Source organism: Sciurus vulgaris, assembly GCF_902686455.1.
Source record: "Sciurus vulgaris genome assembly, chromosome: 12".
Taxonomy (NCBI): Eukaryota; Metazoa; Chordata; class Mammalia; order Rodentia; family Sciuridae; genus Sciurus; species Sciurus vulgaris.
The window spans coordinates 82,536,572-82,553,605 of NC_136473.1; the positions used below are offsets into that span (position 1 = coordinate 82,536,572).

Consider the following 17,034-nt stretch of genomic DNA (forward strand, 5'->3'; position numbering starts at 1 on the left):
TGGAATAGAAAACTTAATGGAAGTAGTAAGAAAACAGTAGTAAACTAGAGGGTAAGAAAAGGGAATGTTTTCTTAATTTTTAAGAAATGATTCATAGGCATGAGAAAGTTCACACCAGTAAAAGACCTGCAAAGGGAGTAAGTACTAAAAGGTCTTGGGCTTTGTACACATTGGACTATGCTTGAAAGAGAAATGTCTTAAATGTGAGGGGCGGGTGACAGCTTCATAGTAAGCTTATAATTTTATTCTAAGCCAATAATTCATACAGAAAGTACTTTGAATTTTTTGCTTATAATTTTTAAAATGTACTGTAATGGATCTACTTGAATTTCTAAAACTGCACAAAATATATCAATTTTAAACTTAAAAATCAGAAAGACTGATCTATCAGATTCTAATAAATACAAATGAAAAGCTGCTTCCAGGAGGATCTGCCAAAACATTTTTAAACAAATTCATGTCCCTATCACATTACTTGGGACAGTAGTCAGGATTATCCTAATATTGAATAGTAGAAAATTTTCACTTTGCTTTCATTTCAGTTCCTGGAACTAAAGGCTAAAAAGCATTAAAGACTCAATATTTGTAATAGATATTCTCTTGCTATATCTCTCAATAGCCATAGTAACCACAAAATAAAACAGTGAGGAAAACTGCTTCAAAGACTAAAAAAAAATTTTTTTTTAATCCAAATATAATTTTAACATTTCTCCCTGAGGGCTAAGAGTCACCTACTAGATACAATACCACTCATAGACTATTAGACACTAACAGACAACTAGGGACAAATATACTATTAGGTGATTCTCAATTATAAACAAGTAATTCAGCAAAATTTGAGTTTAGTTGCTTATTAGAATATATTCTCCTACTTTTCAGTGTGTTTCATAAAAGCCTGTTTGTGAAACACAGATTTCAGAATAAATTTCAATTATATTTAAGTTAAAACAGGCTTTAACAGGGTAAGCTTATTACAAATTAGCTCAATAACTAAACAAAAATTATAAAACTTGATTTAATGTAATAAAATATTTGATTTCATTAGTAAAACAGAATGGAAATAGTAAAAAACGTAGTCATTGTGGAATCTACCTTGAAGTGAAGTCAGAACTACATGAACTATCCAAGACATTTCTTTTGGCAGCATTTAAGACAGGAATTGATGGCATATCTTTCACAGGTTCAGCTAGAAAAAAAGATAAAACCTCAAAATTACATGTTTAGCATGTTTCTACCATTATTCCAGAAATTCTGGATCATAATAAATGTTTAAAATTTATTCTCTATTTTCCCTTATAGAAAAACTATAGCATTTGCTTTCTTCTTAACCTCTTCCTTTTATGTAAGTTTTTTTCTTAAATAATTTTCAAACAGTCAAATTCTCTTTAAACTCTTACTGAAATACACTTATGCTTAAAATTTTACTTGATTAAGGCTAATTAGTGGGGAAAGGTCTATCAGAGAATACAGATATTTAAAATGAAAAAATTTTACTTAATTTTGTGAAAGCTTTCATAGAATTTTCATAAATATATGGACATCTTTATTTTTTATAAAGTAGCTGACATTTTAATAATCGAAGACAGAATTTCACCGGAGAATAATTAGACCCCCTAAAGTACTTTACATTTTTATAAATAACTCTGAAGGAAACCAATTTACTTTTTCTGACTCTGACACATTTAACGAAACAGCCATTAGTATTTTGAGTAGAGGGCTTCCCAGATGAAATCACAGAAAGCAATGTAGATGAAAACCTTATGTTAATTGTAAAACACTGTGCAAATACTGGTTATGATAATTACTAAAAATATGTAATCTTATCTAATAGCCTTTGGGAAGAATCTCAGCTTCTGTAAAGGCATTCTTTGTAATCTAATGGCTCAATATTTAGAGTCTGCTTTAAACAACTCAGAGACACTAAAACAGATGAAATACTCATTATTGTGTATTTCACAAACTTTGCTGCAGTGGGCTGCGTGAGATAAGCTCACTAGATCCACTGGAATGATGTGTCTCTCCCTTGGCCAATATTTTTTCCTACTTCCTTCTCCTTCTCTTCTTTTACCTTTGGAAGGTAAAAGGATTCGAAAAATAAAATTTGGAGCCAAAGCTGCTAACTAGTTAGGAGGCACAACAATTTTATTTTGTGTTGGGCAGTGCAGCCAAAGGTAACAGAAAGAACTAGTTCCATAATTTAAGATGGAAGAAAGTTCATTAGTAGGCTAAACCTATAATGTAGGGTCATTTTTTTCCTTGTAGAAATAACCCCCTGGATTTAAAATGAAAATCAACTGAAAATTTGTTTTGCTATGCAAAATTCTGCTTTAGAGAAAATTCACAAGGAATTTTTGTTCTTTATTTCTAGGGATCTTTACAGTAACCTCCTTATTTCTGATTAATTTTATTCTTATTATGTACAATTGATAAATCACAATAGTGTAATAATCATAAAGCATACCAAATTTAAAAAATATATACAAGCCTTTTTTGGCAATGGGGATTGAACCCAGTGGCACTTAACCACTGAGCTGTCTTTTTATTTTTAATTTTGAGTCAGGGCCTTACTAAGTTGCTGAGGCTGGCTTTGAACTTGCCGTCCTCTTACCTCAGCCTCCAAGTTGCTGGGATTACAGGCATGAGCCACCACATCTGGCCACAAGCTGTTTTATTAAAAGTTTAATGGAAAATTAAAGTTGTATGTTTGTTAAAGCCAACCTATAATGTGAGCAGATTCTGGAAAGCATAATGTCAAAAACTAAGATTATAATAGGAAATAAAATGTAAGGGATAGGAGTAAAAGCTGTGAAGAGAAGTAGAAGGCACACAATAAAGCTAAATGTTTCATAACATAAAAATTCAAATTCAGAGTCATTTTCTCCATTTTCTTTTCTCCTCTCCTAACCATCTTAATCATCTGTCTCTCAAAGAGGATTTAGTGGCTTTAAATACTAGGATACTCAGAATCTGCCAAGATTAGTAGCTGAAATCTAAAACAATAACAAACTTCCCTCTGAAAGAATAACTAGGTGAAGATATGAAAACTTTCCACATTTTCCACACTAAAAATAAAGCAGCAAAAATATTAAGATTGATTACCTCCTTGGGGACGAACAACACGAGGCTGTACAAACGATGGCTTCACAACTTCAAACCACCAGAAGAGTTCTGCCATGAACACCAAATAATTACTCTATATAAGGAAGTTAAGAAAATTAAAAAAAACCCTAAATTAGGTAAAACTTGATCACAAATTAATGATAAATAGAATTATAATCTGTTCTATTAAATGTAGGCTTAACTTTCACTCATTCATTACTGAAGAAGGTCTACTGTAAGCTATTAAGCCTGTAATGAAATATTAGCATTTATGGGTAAACATCATGAATATCCAAAACCTCTTTGATGATTATTTATGGTTCCAGAATGGTAGTCCAATTTATCCAGAAGGTATTAACATCTCTAGCTGTGTAGAACTCTAATTAATGTAAGGGATTTTTCTTCCAAAGTAAATACAAACAACTAAATAGCTACTCATCTTTTGATATTCTGAAGAGCAGTTATAATTAAATATATATATATATTAAAATCTACTCAGAATCCTGGAAATTTCTCTGAAATGTAATTAGGCATATAGTTAAAAATATAGTTTTTTTTACACACTTGACAATGTTAAATTCAATCGTACTAGGTGCTATATAACATCAAAGCTCTTAGATTGTTAAGGGTAGGCCTTAATAATTTTGAAATGTATAAAAAACATTATTTATACAATTTAATGCATCCACTTAATTTTAAAAAGTTATTAATAAGGATAAGTCAACAATATTTTATTATTTATATTTAAAAACAAATTATTTTCAAGTGGCTTAAAATTAAAAGGGTACTTAAAAACACATCTCTACTACAAGTTTATTTTTAAATACACATAACATAAAAGCTATAAACATAATTATTTTTGGATATTTGAAAAAGCTTTTTATGTGCTGATGATATAGCCCATCCGGTACGGCGCTGGCTTTGGAAGCGGAAAGACAAGGGTTCAAATCCCTAGCACCAAGGGAGTGGATGAATTGAAGAAAAAGCTTTTTAAAAGAGCACTATATAAAATCTATTTTCATAGTTATTTAAATAATATATCTTTAAAATTTGGGATATTTGGCACCTAATGAAATAATTATTATTATATTTATTAAAGTTTGATGAATGAGATCTTTCATATTATATATGAATATCACTGGAAATACAGGTGTTCTTCAATGTCTTGCCTTCGTCCTCTTATCTGCTACTTATGATAATCTGTAAGGTTCTACATACTCTCCCTTAGACTTCATGGGCTCTCTTGGTTTTGTTCCTCATATTTATATTGGTGACTTTCAAATGCTTTATCTCAAATATTTATCTTTTATCTATCCAGAATGTATGTAGGAAGTGAAAGAAAGGAACAAATCAAGGGTTTGTCTTAAGAAACTGATACTACCATTTAACAAAAATGGAGAAGACTGGGAAAAACAGGTAATGCAAGGAATCATGAATTATCTTTAAGATATTCATCAGACACTGAAGTGAACCTACATATATAGGTGGCTGAATATGACAGTCTGGAGCATTATGGAGGATAAGGCACACTGATGAAAAGAATTTGGTTCTCAGTGTTTATTTTCTCCATAAATTCCCAGGATATTCAAATGTTATTCTTTTTTTTTTTTTTTTTTTTTTTTAGCGGTGCTGGGGATTGAACCCAGGGCCTTGTGCTTGCAAGGCAAGCACTCTACCAACTGAGCTTTCTCCCCAGCCCTCAAATGTTATTCTTAACACCTCCTTCTCTCTCCCTCCCCATAACAAACTCATCAACAAAACCTGCTTAATTCTGGAATCTACCCAATTCTCTCCATGTTCATCATAACAACTTTGATTCAACTTCTCTCCATCTTCATCATAATGACTCTGATTCTTCTTTGTAACACAAAGTTTTTTGTTCCTTATTAAGAACATGTTTTTCAAAATGCAACCCCCTACCCACCTGCTTCCATTGCTTTTGAGATAAAAGAGAAACTTGGTATGGCCTACAAAAGGCTACTCAATTGGGTCCTTTTTCATTTCTCCAGATTTATCTAGTACCACATTCTTCAGGGTTTTTCATCTTATCTACCAGACTACATACAAGGTCTTGCCAGACAAAGTCTGTGCTCATCATTACATGTTCATTGTTTAAAACAGTGCCTACAACATAATAGATGCTCAATAAATATCTATTGAACAGATATATAAATGAATGAATATATGCATACCAAAAGACCAGTCAGCACAAGATCCAAACATTGAGGTATCTCTAGGTAGTAACATTACTGTGATTTATGTTTTTTTTTCTTTATACTGATCTTTACAGAGTACTTTCTAAAGCCAAAGTATAAAATATTTTGTAAGTTTTGGTGTTGTGTTCCACTCTACTTATACAGTTAACTGAAAGCTGCCTTTATCTTTTGGAAAAACACTGTTTAAGTGCTCAATAATTATCTGTTGACGGGAATGAATTAACATTTTAAGGACTTAGGTAAGACAACTGTCATCATAACATAAATTGTGCTGTTTGTCCACAAGATGTCAGTGTAGTATGAAATAATGATCCCAATAACTAAAGTTCATGAAGATTATTTCATTCTAAATTTATCATGATTAAATGACAATAAACCTGTCACTATATTTCATCAATGATACTACATTAATTTCATTTAAAAACTTCTTTTCTTCTTTTATTTATTAGAATGTCAGATATAGTTATATATTAAATTATGTAAACAATACAAAATTTAGATCATATAGAATAAAAGGTAAATTATGCCTTAACCATCCCTGATATCCTAATACCACACTCAGAAGAAATCACTAATATTTTGTGTGTAGCCTTTTATAGACCTTTTTTCTATGAATCTATGTACCTCTCCCTCACTATCCACAAGGGTAGGAAAGGGAGAGGATGTGGCGCCAGAACCCCCATGATTAAAAGTCTGTAGACAATCAAGTCCCTTATGTAAAATAGTGTATCATTTGCCTATAACCTACACACTACTCTAAATCATCAGTGGGATTACTAATGATACCTAATACAGTTTAAATGCTGTGTAAAATGTTATTATACTGAATTGTTTAGGGAATAATAACAAGAAAAATCTATGTACGTTCTGTATAAACACAATTTGTTTTGAATATTTTCAATCTGTGGTTGGAGGAATTCACAAAAGAGAAACCCACAGATCCAGAGGGTAGATTATATATGTACATATTTGCATATAAATAGAAAAATAATTTTGGGGCTGGGGATATGGTTTACTGGTCCTGGGTTCAATCCCCAGCACCACCGCTAAAAAAAATTTTTTTAAATAAATAAATAAAATAAATATATAAATTACATCATACTGTACATTGTTTGTTAACTGCTTTCTTCACTAAATAATGTCTTGGATACCTTTCTCAGTAAAAATATCTCTACTTCTTTCCTTTAAATAGTTCAGTTATATTACGAAACATTTAAATTATGTCCCTAGCAAGACAGATCATTTCCAACTTTTAACCACCATGAACAATCCTTATATAGCCGTCTGGTTTTCGGGTTTTTGTTTTTGTTTTGCTGTGCTTAGGATCAAACACAGGGACTTGCATTTTCTGAACACGTTAAATTTGGTTCAATAATGTCAAACTGCCTCAAAAGTGACCACTCCAGTTTACCCTAACCACCTACTAATCACACTACTAGGTGCTAGATAAATACTTTTTGAAGGGGCAGCAGCAAGGAGTGTCCTAACACCCACCACTAGGCAGTGCATATTCTAAAATAAGGGGCAAATGCAATGGTTAATAAATTGAATTCATCTTTAAAAGGTTCATTTCCAGACAATATTTCCTCCCCTTTCTTTCCCATTCTGGGTTTTGTCATGGGATCTGAAGGATCTCTTCCTTCTTGACATGTTCTACAATCCTGGTGAATGCTGAGTGATCACCTCCTTCTCTCTGCTCCCACTATTCTAGGTTCCTTTATATCTTTCAGCATACAATTGTCCCTACTTGTTTACCAGCATGTCTCTTCTGCTAAGTCAATAGAAGTCTCTCAGGACTGTAGACACACCATGAGGGCCAAGTGTATTTGGGATGGTGGAGAGGCAGAACTGTTTTGTTTACTGCTTTATCCTGAAAACTGAAGACTCCATAAATATTTGTTAAGTGAATGAATGAATACTCCAGCCTCAGTACAGTGCCAGACATACTAGGTTCTCACTAAATATTTACTGAGAGTCCTGATATTAGTGTGGGCCCTGAAATATTCTAAAAGGTATAATTATATTCAATTTTTGCCATATTACATTTTTGTGACAATGTTCATGTGGTGGGGTGTGGTACTAGGGATTGAACCCAGAGGCACTCTACCACTGAGCTCAATCCTTAGCTCTATTTCTCTTTAAAAGACAGAACTCACTAAGTTACCAAAGTTGGCCTTGAACTTGCAATCCTCCTTCCTCAGCCTCAAGAGTAGCTGGGATTACAGCAGGGCATCATGACACCTGGCTTCTCTTTTCATTTTCTTAATGTGTGAAGCCTGTTTTGTTTTTTATTTTGATACAGGGTCTTGCTAAGTCCATTAAGGTCTTGCAAAGTTGCCAAGCTTAGGCTTTGAACTTGGAATCGTCCTGTTTTAACCTCCTGAGCTGCTGGGACTACAGGCATGCGCTCCCATGCCTGGCTCAGACAATGTCTTAATTCGGGCTCTTGTTCTAAGTGCACTCATGTTATACTTTGTGGTAATCCAGAGTAGACACGAACAAATTCTAAAATTCTCCAAAAGTAATAGATGGCCCCATTCATTTTCATAATTTGCTTTTGAATCATTTACCAGAATGTAAATTATATCCATGGGGGCTACCTGTGCTTATGACACGCATGCAACTCTCATCATGTATGTAATATAAACGACTCTAAACTTCAAATAAATTACTATTTTAAACATTTTTTTTCTTTAGGAATTGAAAAAGCCTATAAGGTTTTTATATACATAAGTATATCACAATATTAAAACTCAAGGTTTTATAAAACCACCTGTATGAATTATACAACATTTATAGTTTCTGAATTCACTTTAATGAATCACATAAAATACACCATTAAAATAATCTCTGAAGAAGAAGAAACAATCTTGAAAGTATTAAAAATATAGTACTTATAACAAACCCAATTTTCAAAATTAGGAACAAAATGCAGTTTTCAAAACTCTAATCGTGATTATCTTTAACATTTAATATCAATGTGAATAAAATATATTTGACTTACAATTAATGAAATGGCACTAATTTGAATGAAATTTTATTATTCTTTTAATAAAATTTGAAAGCAAACACTAATCAAAGGACAATAAAGGTGAGAAATTTCAAATAATTTGGTAACTAAAGAACTATTACATATGACCTGGTGGTTTTAAACTAAATTTCAATTCCATGCTCATCATGACATATATAGAAATATGCAGAGACATCATATCATTTTATATAACTATATATTACATACTTATGCATAGTAATAATAATAGTATATAACCTTTTCAATTGATTATTGTTTTTTATTTCTTAAAGAAAAAAATATGCATCATTATTTTTAAAGGAAGAATCTCATTTTTTATTACCATCTATCTATGATCTAGAAATATTTAATGGCTCATGTTCCATTCTGTTAACATTAAAGCTACAGATCAATTTTATACTTGACTTTGTCTGGCTTTGCATTGTAAAAGAAACCGGTAGCTATTAATATATTTAAAAATATAAGAAGAAAAATCAAACCTGTTTTTTCAAAAGCTCTTGGCTGATAAAGTTAAACGATAGGCTTAAAGTAACAAGGCCATTTATTTATCTTGTATGTTCCTCTTAAACAAACTTTAAAAAAGCAAAGGGAACAAAGGATAGTTTAACTTACTTTTATGGATGAAGCAGCATACAGCATATCTTCCAGGGTGAAATGGCAACACTGGTTCAAGTATTCTTGGCAAAATTCTTGAATCAGCTGTAGGTTGTACAGACTATCCGCCAAAGACATAGTTTCTTTCAAACAAATATCTTCAAATAGGAAAAAAGCCAGGTAATGACTTTGGGTTAATTTGATAAACATTTCATTCTCATTTCATATCAGTAACAGTTCAATTACACAACTACATGGAATCTCTTTTACATAACATTTATAAATAAAGTGATCATTACACAAAAAATTCTCAACTCTTTTCCTCGGAGCTATACATACTTTTTTTTTTTTTAAAAAACTTCGTTACTTATTAAATATCATCTTATATATTTGTTACTATTTACATAAAAATATTTCACTGGAACACTTACCCTCTAATCTGACAACACCAGGACAGTAAAAATGAATAAGGGCAGCTAACGCACAGCCATCTGTACCATCCTTCAGCAAATTTTCTACCAATGGAATGCAAGGCAGTTGCTTAAGCAATGTTTGCTCTTTCCTATAACGAGCCTACAATATATACATATAAAAAAAAGAGGGAGAAAAAATAAACAAGTACTAAGCAACATACAGGAAAAAAATCACAATTGAAGATTCTAAGATATCAATAATAATATATAAACCAAGAGAAGTGAGAACTATTCACCAATATCCTTCTTTTCTAAATACTAGATACTGCCAAAGTTAAATACATAGCAACAACACTATAATTTCAAAGTTAATATAACATATTATTAATTCACATGAAATGACATTTAAAGGCATCACAAAACAGATTTGAATACTTTATATCCAAATCACCAATTCTGCTCATTTGTAGATCAAAATGTTCATTTACTTTAATATTAGACTTACTTTAGACTGAAAGTTTTTACACAGAAAGGCCAGAAGTTCTTTTGTTTTTGTGGTGCTAGGGACTGAGCTCAGGGATTCAAGTATGCTAGGCAAACACTGCCACTGAGCTACATCTCCAGCTCTTGAAAGTTTTTATAATGGAAAGAGCTAAACTGTCATTTGAGCACAGAGTTACAAGAGTTATCAAAAGGGGGCAGGTAGAAGCATATATTATTCTTAAGAGAAATAAGAGATAAGAAACATCACTTTGAAGAACAGTTATCAAAGCACCAAGATATTCTTCCTGATGATCATTTGAATGTAGAGATAATACAAATAAAGTGCTAACAATTTTGAAACAAAAAAATTCCCCAATCCAAGTTGCATTAACCAATATATAGATCAAGTACAAGTAGGAGTTCCTGCTCTCCCTCAGAAAAATAGAAGACTTTATTTTCTTAAGACTGTTTGGTGTGGTTGGATACTAGCTTTTAGGAGAGCTCTCTAAAGAGAAAACATGCTGTACAAGTGGTTAAGAGAACAAGTGATTGAGTCAGATTACCTGGGTTCAGATCCTGGTTCTGCCACTTATTAGCTTTGTGATCTTGGACAAGTTACTTAAAACTTTCATTTCTCATTTTCCCCATCTGTAAAAATGGGGATAATAACAGGACCTACTTCACAGAACCACTGGAGGATTAAATAAGATGATAGAAATAAAATGCTGTGCACACTGCTGGGTACACAGAAGCAATCAATAAAGGTTAGCTGTTTAGCCACTAGCTCTCCTAAAGCTAAGAAATACAATGTTCAAGATTTAGTGATGGTGAATATTAAAGTATTTTATTAACAAAATTTATATGGATGTTTAAATAGTAACTTTTAAAAGAAGTAATCAAGACTAATTTTCTTTTACTTGAATCTAAACGTTCATCTCTTCATTTTATAAATAAAATGTAATTATGAGAAAAAATATTTTTATAAGAATAAAATAGAAAAAATTTATCAAAAAGAACATTTACTATTTGGTGGTAAAATTAAATTTGTTTTAAATGACATACCTCAGAAAAACATGCATTAATGAAGAAAGAGATTTATTTCTGCTTCTTTCTCACTGGCTACTCAAGGACAAGATTCATGGAACATGTTTATCCTCTTGAAGATTTCTGAGTTTATTCTTACTGATCAGTGAAAGCTAGACATCTATAGTCAATTGTATATTCCTAACTAGAGTACCTATATTCAGAAAATAATTACTTACATGAACTATATAGATTCTCTGATTATTGATTTTTATATAATCCTGAGAAAACTTCCTCAATTTGTTGCTAGGAGATAGTTTAAAAATCAACCATGAAAAGAGGAGAGGAGAAAAGTTAGAGGAGCGGGGAGAGAAAAAAGAGGAAAGAGAAAAAAGAAATCAACCAGTAGCATTTTATTTATTTTTGATACTGGGGATTGAACCCTGGGGAGCTCTACTACTACTTTTCCCCAGTTCTTTTTACTTTGAGACAGGGTCTCACTAAGTTGTTGAGACTGGTCTCAAACTTGGCAATATTCCTACCTCGGTTCCTGGGTTGCTGGGATTACAGGTGTGGGTCACCATGCCTGGCTCAACCAGTAGCATCTTCTAGCTTTAAGTCACCTTTCTTACTTTTAGTAAGCACTGTTCCAGATCCTTACCCTCTTTTCTTTGGTCAGCTGGAATCAAAACAGTTTGCCTCTCAGACATTCTCTAAAATGGGCTGAACCCTGTTCCAAAATTCCCAGATCTTTTCTAGGATTAGATTATTTTCAGCCTATAATCTCAATTGGACTGAACCAAGGGTCACAGAACAAAGAACTGACTTGTGAGATTTATTTCCTCCTGCCAAGTAGCACTTTTGGACAAGGGGTGTATGTGTTTGTGTGTGTGTGTGTACAGTTTTACACACATGCACAGTTTTATATGGTGTTAGCAATAAATGTCTATGCTTTAGACAATCAGAAAATTATGAGTGGTATGAGGATTATATTCTTGAAGAAACAAAAGGTAAACCAACTTTTAATTCTTGAGGTTATGTACAACTCTCAGTTTGCCTATAGTTCAAAAAAGTTATAGAGCCTTTTATACTTGGAACATGCTCTATGCTTTACAAAATTCACAGCATGAAAATATTTCCTATTCTTTCTACAAACAAAATTTGGCATTTAAAGGAGCTCCACATTTTCTATATGTCAACATTATGGTATATTTCTAAATTATATTTTTATTCTTAGTGGTATAACCCTCAGACTTAATCCTGAAATATCAATTCTTCAAGTCAAATCAAAATTCAATTCAGATTAGGTCCAATACTGTTGAAGACATGAGAACCTTTGCTTTCTCATCACACAAAAAATTGTCCTCTACAATTCAGGCTTAAAAGAAAATGACTCTGTCAAAGAGATATTTAAAAAATGTAATTTATACAAGCAACTCAAATTTATTTTCATAAAAAATTATTAAAATTCATAAGACTCTACATCTGTTAGTTGTTTCTGTGTTGATTTTAGTTACTGAATATGGCTGATAAGATTAACAAATGGATGCTTACTCTTTAAATTATTTTAAAAATTTCTAATGTAAATTTTGGCTAGATCTACCTTCCTTCCATTTTATAGTATGATCAAATATCTTAAAGCCAAATCTCTATTCAGTCACTAACAGAAATACATGAAATTATTATACCAGCACGACATGAACAATACCATTCTACAAATGCAATTCTGGAAAGCAAATTGAAGTAGCTAGGCAAACTTACTGGAACCAGTTTCCAAAACCATTTGGAAGGAGACTTCAGAGGAAGCAGCAGAAAAAAGGGGAAAGCAAAAGGTAAAGGGAAAATTCATCAGAATTATTTTCAATTAACAAATTATAGCAGAGCTTCTGATAGTGGATTTCTAAGGTAATAGTTCTTAGAACATTTTCTCATATGTTAATTACTTCAATTAAGAAGACTTATCAAAATGTATAAATGCATTCTACTGTCACATACAACAAATTAGAACAAACTAAAAAGTTTATAAAAAAGAAGATATAGGTTCTAATAATAAAGACCACCACCACCTTCTCCTCAAACAGAAATTCATTTTTGGATACTTAGAATATGCTTGCTGCAATTTTGGTAACAAAGAATTTTATTTCTGAGTTTGGGAATCACATATCATACTGAAAAATAAATCTATATCGTATAAGGTAAGTAAAACAATTCTAGAGCTAGGTTTGCAATCATAGTTCTTAGACATTAGTAGATTAAGTTTGATCAGGAAATATTCTTTCCAAAGGGAAAACAAGGTTATTCCAATAAGTACAAGTAAAAAAGAAAAAAGCAATGTTGTAGAATTTGCTAATATAAATGTTATCAATTTTATTAGCTGGGATGTTCTAAAGAACATATTTTTTCTTCTTTACAAAGTAAGATAATTGGGGCTGGAGTTGTGGCTCAGTGGTAGAGCACTTGCCTAGTATGTGTGAGGCACTGGGTTTGATTCTCAGCACCACATACAAATAACTGAATAAAGTAAAGGTCCATTAATATCTAAAAAAATATTTTTTAAAAAATGAAGATAATCTCAAATAATATGAATTAATAATTTGCTTATTTATCTTTGTATTTCCTAGAACAATTTCTGGGAGCCCTGAATAAATATTTGTTGAATTGATCTGAGTTATAATTCATATTGAATTTTTATGTAAAAAGTTTTTCCTATAGAAATCAATAGTAAAAACAAGATTATTTGGAATATAAATTGAGTATTTTCAACCATTTCAAGAATCAGAAAAATACCAGCTCCCAGAAATGGATAACATTTCATTAGATTTTTCTTACAGCATCAGGAAGAATGACCCCATTGATTTTGTTGCATGCATGTTAATCTTGCACATGTTAATCTCCCATTTAATAGAAAGTTTTTGAAAGTTACAATAGCCTTGAAAAGTATAAAAAGAAGATCAAACAGCAGGAAACCACTGAAAATGTGTCAAGATTCCCAATCTTTTCTTGTTTTTGGACTAGAAGAACACACTGCATAGAAATTTATAGTAAGAAATTACTGATAGCAGATGTGCAAAAATTTTACTCCAAATTTCTTATAAAATAATGTCCTAAAAAAACCAAAAATATTTACTGTATGCACAGGCTTCAAAAAGTTCAAATATATAACACAATTTCCTTGCTGAAGAGCAACTGCTTTTCTGAAATGACCAGCAACAATTCCCTTTTAGTTTTAGTTTCCAGGAAAGTACTGGATAAATTGCAAGCCTGAGACCTGTTTTAAGATTTATAAGTAATTATGAGAACAAAAACCACAGGTAATAGGTGAAAACTTTTATTAAGTCTCTATGTATGGCAGGGACTAACCTGGGAAGCCCAGATTTTGTGTAGCAATTATAATTTCAGGGTTTCTTTTTCTTTGTCTTCAAAATACAGGGTTGGCTCACCCCAAATCTTGGTTAGTTGTTTTAGAACTTGTCATTAAAATTCCCCTAACAGTTCTATGCTTTCCTTGGGGTACTTGCAATCAATTCTGGGAGATGGGATTATTCCTGAACTTCTAGGGCTCTCTGGCCATTCCAGCCTCCCAGAATGGTTTGGTCTGACCTTTATTGAACCCTTAATAAGTTGAGATCTTTCAGAGTTAATCACAGCTGTGACCTGTCACTGCATGACTCAGATGTGATCTTTCAGTTATAGGTCTTAAAGATCCAAAAGTTGTGTTGAATTGTGAACAGGAATATAAACTGGTACAACCTCCTTTGGAGAGAATTTCGACAGTATCAAATGAAACTATACATGCATTTACCCTTCAATCTATCAACCCAACTTCTAGGAAATTTTTCCTGAAAATACATATCCAAGAATACAAAATGTGTGTGTGTGTGGGTGTGTGTGTGTATACTTTTATAACTGCCAGAAGTTATGATTATATATCATAACTGATATGATATATACACATGAATACACACACACATATAATCATTACTTATAGCACTATTTGTAATTTCAAGATACTGGAAGCTACTTAAATGTCCACACATAGTAAAATAGTTGAAGAAACTATGACACATACACAGTAGAGTATTATGCTACTGCAAAAAAAGAATAAGGGAGATGTCTAAGGACTATATGGAATGATTTTCAGTATACTGTTACTGAAAAACAAAGTGCAAAAGAATAAATATGTTATATTTTGTGTAAGAAAGAAAGAAAAAAAATGAAACATGGGTATATGTGCTTGATTGCCTATAAGGGCTGACAGGGATGGAATAGATTTCTCTGAGTATACCTTCTATATAATTTTGACTTTCGGAATTATGTCAATGTCTACATGATCAAAAACAAAATTAGGTTTGGGGTATAGCTCAGTGGAAAAGCACATGTATTATTAGTATGTACTTGGGTCTAGGTTTGAAGCCCAGCATCAAAAACAAATGAATAAACAAATGAACAAACAAATAAGGATGGGGTCAAAAAATATCACTGAAAGGAAATGAAAACAGAAACTAATTAACCCAAAGGTACCAATATAACCACAATGAAGTTAGGGCAAGGAAAACCAATTTTAGAAAACAATATTTCGACTATATATTATCAATCTAAAGAAAAAAAAATGCAAACAAATTGTAAGCTCTTCTTTAAGTTTTTTTTTTTCATATTAGTATGAAGCTATTTTATATGTATTGTTGGATGAAGCAAAAGTAAAAGTGTGTTGATGTTGGAAGCCTGAATTCTCATTGAGGAAGGGAGAGTCACATATGGAATAAGGGAAAGAAAAAGAACTCTGTAAAATTGAACTGGGATAATCAGAAATTTAGATATGAACTCATGATCATATATTTTTAAAAGTGTATTACTGAGCTCTCTACTGAAACAGAGCCTAGAAGTAATGGCATCCCAGTAACAATGAGGAGCTTGGTGACCAGATATAGTTTATAAATACCATTCTCCAAGGGAATCAGGCCTTCTTGAAGAAATGTCTGATTCCAGAGATTTGGCGAGGAAACTACAAAATGTGTTTAAAACATCTTGTCAAGCCAGGAAGTAAGGAAGGACAAAGGGTATAGAAGTCACTTTAAAGGGGCTCCCACTGGCCAAATCTGAGACAATTTGGGCATCAAAATACACAGCTGATTCTAGGGCTGAGGCAATGAAAAACAAGATGGAACATCCTATAATGCCAAAAAGTAATGAAGAGCTCAAAAAAACAAAAGGAGAGGACATACCCAACCTGAAAGATCTCCTAAAAGCAAAACACTGAAAATGGTGAGCAACAAAATAAATAATGCAATACTGTATTATGACTCAAAAAACAAATATATATTAGTCCATACTGATATATATATAAAGGGAGGAGAATATACACATCAACATAAATCTTCCTAACAGAAGAAATCCAAATGAATATGCAGATAAAACTAATCTCACTCACCATTCAGGGAATGAACTTCTTTCCCCACAAGTTAGAATAAATTTAGTGACCCACTTCCAAAGACCAGAATATCAAAAGTAAAATGGTAACTTTATAATAGAAAAAGTTCACGAACACTGCCGTTGTAATCAAGATTAACATCACCAGTGATAAATCATGTAACTATTATGTACTCCCAATGACTAATATTGTAATATTCTGAAAAAAATCTGTAACTCCAATCTAATCTTGAGAAATATCAGACAAACCCAAACTGAGGGACTCTGTATAAAACACTTGACCAATATTCAAAAAGGATATTAGTAGGAAAACTGGTGGAATCTAAATAAAGTAAGGTGTGCAGTCAATATAATGTACCAATGATACTTTTTTAGTGTTGACAAATGAGCCACAATTACATAAGATGTTAACTTTAGGGGAAAAGTGGGTAAAGCTACAACATCTTTGAAAAATTCCCTATGAACTGAAAATTATCCCCAAATAAATTTATAAAACAAAAACACATGAACAGCCCATTAAATAAAATAAGAATCCATTAGTTCATACAGAAAATACAGAGGTCAATGAGTGGATAAGGATAAATTCTTGCTTATAACAGAACATTGACTGATAAGAGAAGAAATAAGGGAGAATATTGGCATTTTTAAACCATCATGGTAAACTAATTCAGGTGGGTATCATCAATAAATATTAAATATGAATGAGGGGGGAACTCTGAAAAGGAACAGGATATTTACAGTATCAAAT

General features: G+C 31.9%; 1 protein-coding gene across 10 annotated transcripts in view; it reads right to left on the bottom strand.

The window, feature by feature from the left end:
- Nucleotides 1-17,034, bottom strand: part of CAMSAP2 (calmodulin regulated spectrin associated protein family member 2) — a 92,521-nt gene that overhangs the window by 15,412 nt on the left and 60,075 nt on the right. For 5 of the 10 annotated variants that reach the window (XM_079106062.1, XM_079106053.1, XM_079106059.1 and 2 more), the window contains 5 exons: nucleotides 12,621-12,653; nucleotides 9,372-9,513; nucleotides 8,959-9,098; nucleotides 3,100-3,193; nucleotides 1,093-1,186 (listed from right to left, as the gene is read on the bottom strand). In XM_079106062.1, the coding sequence (XP_078962188.1) occupies nucleotides 1,093-1,186; nucleotides 3,100-3,193; nucleotides 8,959-9,098; nucleotides 9,372-9,513; nucleotides 12,621-12,653 (503 nt within the window). The remainder of the gene's footprint in view (nucleotides 1-1,092; nucleotides 1,187-3,099; nucleotides 3,194-8,958; nucleotides 9,099-9,371; nucleotides 9,514-12,620; nucleotides 12,654-17,034) is intronic. The other 5 variants (XM_079106054.1, XM_079106060.1, XM_079106058.1 and 2 more) reach the window with 1 other exon arrangement.